We start from the raw sequence: 6,149 nt of genomic DNA on the forward strand, positions 1-6,149 counted from the left end.
AAAACATCTTCTTTTTTTGATTGTTTTAATTATGCGCAACCAAGAGCAATTTTTTTTACTTAATGAAAACCACCTGGCCACCCTGCTGAGCGACATTATTGTGTCCCAAATAAATGGTTGCATTGCAGCCATTAGCGTTAAATTATGCGCCGTTGAAATACGATATTTATGTAAAACATGTGAAATAATTTTATGGAAATAGTGTAAACAAAGCGCAAATGTTGCAAAGGTGTAAAAATTATAAAAAAAGAAATTCACTTAATGTATTATGAAATTTATAAAATATTTACAAGCATTTAATGGCGTTTAGGAATTAGAATGTTTAGCAGCGAGAACGCGTTCTAATAGCTATTGTTCAATATAATTTATTAGTTTGCTCCACGCAATTGTCGCGACAAGCAACAACTACACAACTAAATACCTAGACCGGCCTTATGGTAGGCGCATAAATGCTGTTAAATAAAAATAAATTGTTTATACATATGTAATGCATATATGTATGTTTGTACGCAAAGCGAGCACGATTTCGCTATTAAGATGGCGAGCTGATTCAGTGCCCGAAGCGCTGTAAATAAGTCATTAAAATCGCCGCTAATAAATGAGARCAAGCTTATGCTTTTTATATTGATATTTTCGCATATGATAAACGACTGCAGACAGCTGCGCGTTGTAAATAGCATAGCTGCAACAACAGAAAAGTGTTATAAATTATCCAAAAAATCAGAATGTTTGCAAACGTTCTCATTACGCGCTGCACTGCAGTTAGCGGCTATTATTTACAAGCGCTTATTAATTTGAATTCCTAATTAAATAATTAATTTTAATTGCGTACATACAAGCATATTTCGACGCTGCTCAAACATGCTTAACTCGTGTGCGAATTTTTTACCTAATTTCTGTGTGAAAAAGTGYGCGCATGCGCTTTTCAAATGGCCGACACATCGCTCTGTGTCGCAGCACTGCCACACATACCTGTACTTATGTGTTCTCGACTTTGTGTGACACTTGTGTATGCATAACTGCTTATGTGCTTACGTGCTTATGTAGTTATGTGCTTAATGCCAGCAATTGCCAGCCAACCAATTGCGCGGCGCAACAGAGACAGCAAGCGTAAAAATATGGCGCACGAAATATCGCTCAGTCTCAGTCGCGCGTGCGTTAACTTAAGTGCTTAAGTTAAGCTGAATGCAATGCATGTGTAGTTGCTGTGATTAAATTAGTAGAATTCAAAGCTTATTCTTAATGAAATTTTTTTAACACACATGAGCGGCGTGTGAGCTCGTGTAGAAAATGAACTCACACAAACGCTGAATGCATAATGTTAACTGTTTGCCAATGGCTGCTTCGGTGTTGAGGAGCAATATAAAGAAATATAAAATATACTCAACCAAATTTAAAAATATTTATCAAAAAAAAACAAAAATTAAAAAAATATTTAAAAAAGTTAAATTAAAAATTAAAAGAAAAACATTAAAACTAAATTGAAAAGGTATCTAAAGCTATCATTTCACTTTGTTGTTGCTAAACAATTTACTGTGTGTTTTTTCTGCGCCAGAGTTTTTGGTTGCTTTTCTCATTAGCATTTTTGTTGTACGCGCCATTGCATTTCTCAGGTGCTAATGTGTGAAAAAACACCCAAAAATTTGGCTCCATGGCTGTTGCTTTTTGGGCATACTGTGCTTAGAGCTTGCTTGAGCGTGCAAATAAAAGCAGCTAAGCTCACTTCATGTATATTTAAATATGAGTTTGAGTGCACGTGGCTTGGTATTAGAAGCAAAATTTAATAAATTATTTTCAAATAATGATTGAAACGTATTTGATACTTTCCCATTCAAATATATGCAGAAAATATTCATATATATGTATATAATATACATAGTTTTTTTATTTTGATATGAAAAATATTTGATATTTGAGTAAAGTTATCGAATTAAAAAAATAATCAGAAAATATTACGTTATAGTAACCAAATAATTTTTAATATTTTTTTTAAATATATTTTGGATTGAAAACATTTTTAAATAATGTAAAAAAAAAAAACAGTAAAAGCTTTCTGAGACGAATTTCATCCATTCAACCATGAAGGGTTGTAATTTAATATTACTTTTAAATATCAATGATGTGGTAGGCGACACAAATAAAAATTGTTGCAACAGAGAGCGAAATCAATCATATTTTATTGTTGATTTCAATGATAATTGAAATTCAGTGTTGTTTTCAAAGAGTATAGAAATTCAGTAGTTGTCAGCTGTGAGAGACGGAACAAAAATGAAAAAAGGAGCTATAAAAGCACCACGCTAACACTAAAAGCAGCATTCGGTGATAGCGCCGCGCATCCAATAAGAATATAAAGCAAGTAACAGCGACGCGCATGCGCAAAACTACTTTCAGCCCTGCAGTTGAATTTAGTTAATAAAATAGCGGCACAAGAGTAACAACACAAATGCGAAAACAATAATTATAGTTAACGCAACGACAGCGGTAGCGATAACAATAATAGCAACAAACTTGTAATAACCCACTACCGGTTGAACGTTGCTTGCGGTAGCGTGGCAAGGATTTCTACTCTGCAACACCGCGCTGGTTGCCACAACTGCAGCGCAGACGGAAATTGAGATATTTTTTTATAAGTTATGAGCATGCGCACACCGCAGTCACTTCATCGCGTTTAAGCGGATGCCCAGTTTGTTGTAGGAAGGTTGCACGCTTTCGGTGATGCAATGACTTTTTATCATACATTTTAGCCGCTGCTTAGCTGTATGTGTGTGTGTGCGCGCATGTGTGTTTGTGTGTGCTTTCGCGAAATTCGCAATTAAGCTTGATTAGCTTTAATCGCTTTTTGATATTTATGGGTTTTCATTATCATTAAATTCATTGGCTGCAAACTGTGAGGGGCGACCACACCAGGACCACGCCACGTCAACAGCATGTGCTGTGCTATCAATTGCTCTGCGCTTTGATCACTTTGGCTACCGTGTACAGTAGCCGTTATGTAAGTGTGCGGTGGCTACTGCGCGGCGTGCATTCTGCATCTGCATTTCTGCGCGGCAACGACTTTGTCAACGTCCACGGTGTTGGGCCGCGCGACAACGAATAATTGCCAGGCGGCAGGGTGTAACTGCAGTGGCAGCGGCAGCGGCGGTAGTAATTATTCATAGCCGGCAAAAGCGCTTACATTGCAGCCATTGTTTTCGTGGATGCTGGCGGTGGCGGTGTTGCCGACGCTTAAACGCCCCGGGCTAATTTGTTTGCCAGTTAATTGGTATTGCGGCCATTGATCAGCGGTGGCTCGGTGTGCGAGCCAGTTGCTGTCATGAAGGGACAATTTCCGGTGCCGCTCCCATTCGCAGACACAAACAGCTAATTAAACTATTTCATATATTTTTTGCTTCAGCGTTGCAAATTTCAAGTGCATGCGTATTGTGTTGGGTGGTGGTGCACTTACCTTGGCTGAGCTCTCCAGCGGATTCCAATAGACAGCAATGGCGTTGTGGGAGACCTCCTCGATGCAACCAACTAGGCCGACGGAATTTTTCGTATCTGCAAGTAGGACAACAACAACAGGCAAATTAATAATTGTCGCGTGGGGAGAGGGAAAATTTAAAATGGCGAGGTAAATGACTACTTTAAGAGGATATCAAAGTACTTAAACGAAATGACTATATCGATTGGTCATTAGGGGACCTTTAAGAGGAGCAATTTGTTTGGTTACAAAATAAGTGAGATTGTAATAGTTGGTTTCTAGATGCGTCAATGAAATCTGATACTAAAAAAATTATAAAAATATATATAAAACCTTTGTTGTTTAGAAAATTTTTGAAAAATTTTGTATTTGCATATTTATAGTATTCATTTCCTTGAATTTGTAATGTTCCAAAAAATTTTGAAATTTGAATATTATTAATATTCGAAAAAGTTTTGAAATCTGAATATTATAAATATACTAGAGAATCATATAAAACCAGTTGACCATAATTGAAACTATTAATATTCGAAAAACTTTTCAATTTTGAAAAAGTTTTGAACTATGAGTATTATTAATATTAATATTCGAAAAAAATTTGAAATATAAAAAGTATAATATTATTTAAGCTAACTCATCAAAATTTCAATACCTTTTTTTGGTTAAATTTTTTTTTGAAAATTGTGTAAAATTTTTATTTTTATTTTTCAAAAGTAACAACTTCTCGCCAGTTCGCTAACAAATCAATGTTAACATGATGCATTAATAAAATTGCGCATGTACCGCTAATTCGTGAATTATTTGTTTATTTATAAACTTTGCTCCCCAACTTTTGTTGCTTATTTTTCCACTGCGAAGCGCAGAAGCGGCTCTACGACTTGACCAAGAACGAAAGATCGGCGCCGAGTTGTAAGACAAAACAACAGTTATGAAATTTAACATTTACCGTTAAATTATGAGTCGCACCACTCATTAAATGCCACATGTTTATAAACAGCATGTGGCATAAATTTGACACGCACACATACAATACATAACAGTTAATAAACAGCAGGCGCCTGTGTGTTGAAGGCGCTGGTGGTGCGCCAGCGCGCAGAGGATAGTCGCAAGGCACATAAGTATTTGTAGAATTGAATATTCTCATATGAAAATTACAACATTTGTCAATTCAGTCAAAGTGCCACATACCACATGTTCTATGGGCGCGCGTATGTGAGCGTGCGCGTCCAATAAAACCAATGGATGAGTATGCGCACGCGTAGCACCCAATCAGCAGTGCGGATGAATGCACCGACAACGCAGCTGGTGGGCCTGAAAAATGGCATAAAACTTGCAACAATGCAGCGCGGCAATGTGTGTAAATGTTAGCCACTTTGTGGTAAGTATGCACAAAAAACGGCGGAGTGCGTATACACTAGCGGCGGTCAGCAAATGTCGTTACACCCCCAGCCAGCCCCAACCCCATGAGACAGCTAAGCGCGCTTTTTTGAGAATGTTGTGTGGCTTGTGTTTGCGCGCACACATACAATTGGCTAGCCGATCGATTGGCCGGTCATGTGGCCGCGGCGCTTATCAGTGGCAGCAAATCGTTGCAGCTTGCAACATTTCACAATCAATAGTTAGAATTCAATAAAGTTTTGTAATTTACTGCGAATTGAGGAACGGAAAAAGTATGCGCGCAGTTGAGTGTTTGGCTCAGTCTTGCTTTTGCTTCCTCTGTCACTTAGACATTTTATTCAGCTTTTAGTTGCTGCTGATAAGCATCGCCGTGGCAAGCTGTTAATTTTTACTTTTAATGAGTATCAGAAACGCATTTGTCTAGACAACAATAGCAAGCATAATAATTTCGTAAGAATGACAGCTCAGCGCGGATGATAAATGTGCGTTGTTGCAAGTGCAAAAATGTAATTTTATTGCAGCGCAGACGCCAAGATGCTGTGAGCTTAGTTTAATGAGAAAAATTCAAAAGTAATATTGGCAGTTTTGTTAACACCTTGTTTTGAAGCAGTGAGATAGAGTTTTCTAAACTACGAAAAAATTGATTTTAGTAAAAATCTTTTTAAAAATTTTAGAAAAATTCTGGGAATTAATTTTTTAATTTTAATTTTTTTTTTAATTAATAAAAACTAAAAAGAACTAATGCTTGTTATATTTTATTTCTGTGAAATATGTAATATAGAGTCTCATTGATATCTCAAAAACAATATTTTTTCAAAAAGAGTTGCCATGTAAAAAATATTTAAAATAATTCGTCGAACGCTTTGATTTTTTCTCCTTTTTCACTTCATAAATTTAAGTGGTTAATACTCGACTCACCTGCATCTAAAATGCGCTGTTTAACCGAATGCTGCCGACTATGCCAGAATTGCCAAGCTTTGATTTCATCATCGGGGCTCTTCTCTTCACGGAATATCAGCATAATAACGCTCTTTGGGTGAAATAAGATTTGAAAAATTATTACTAAAATGTTTATAGAAAAATTTAGATATTTTTAAAATTAAAATAAAATTTTATAAGAAGTATACATTAAAAAAAAGTTAAATTGGCTTTAAATTAATCCTTAAAGTAAAATTTTTTTTTTTAAATTAAAAGTAACCTTAAGTAACCTTATATACTGTCTCTTATACACATCTAGATGTGTATAAGAGACAGGTACACATATATCAGGGGAAAATAAAACTAGTAA

General features: G+C 35.9%; 1 protein-coding gene across 1 annotated transcript in view; it reads right to left on the reverse strand.

Moving 5' to 3' along the window:
* LOC108975347 (protein grainyhead-like) overlaps positions 1-6,149 on the reverse strand; it is a gene marked incomplete at its 3' end in the record, with an annotated part of 172,542 nt that overhangs the window by 13,705 nt on the left and 152,688 nt on the right. Inside the window, exons 7-8 of the mRNA XM_018943742.1 lie at positions 5,780-5,891; positions 3,446-3,540 (exon numbers count right to left, since the gene is read on the reverse strand). Of these exons, the coding sequence (XP_018799287.1) occupies positions 3,446-3,540; positions 5,780-5,891 (207 nt within the window). The remainder of the gene's footprint in view (positions 1-3,445; positions 3,541-5,779; positions 5,892-6,149) is intronic.

This window comes from Bactrocera latifrons, unplaced genomic scaffold (genome assembly GCF_001853355.1).
Source record: "Bactrocera latifrons isolate USDA-ARS-PBARC rearing strain unplaced genomic scaffold, ASM185335v1 scaffold_114, whole genome shotgun sequence".
NCBI lineage: Eukaryota > Metazoa > Arthropoda > Insecta > Diptera > Tephritidae > Bactrocera > Bactrocera latifrons.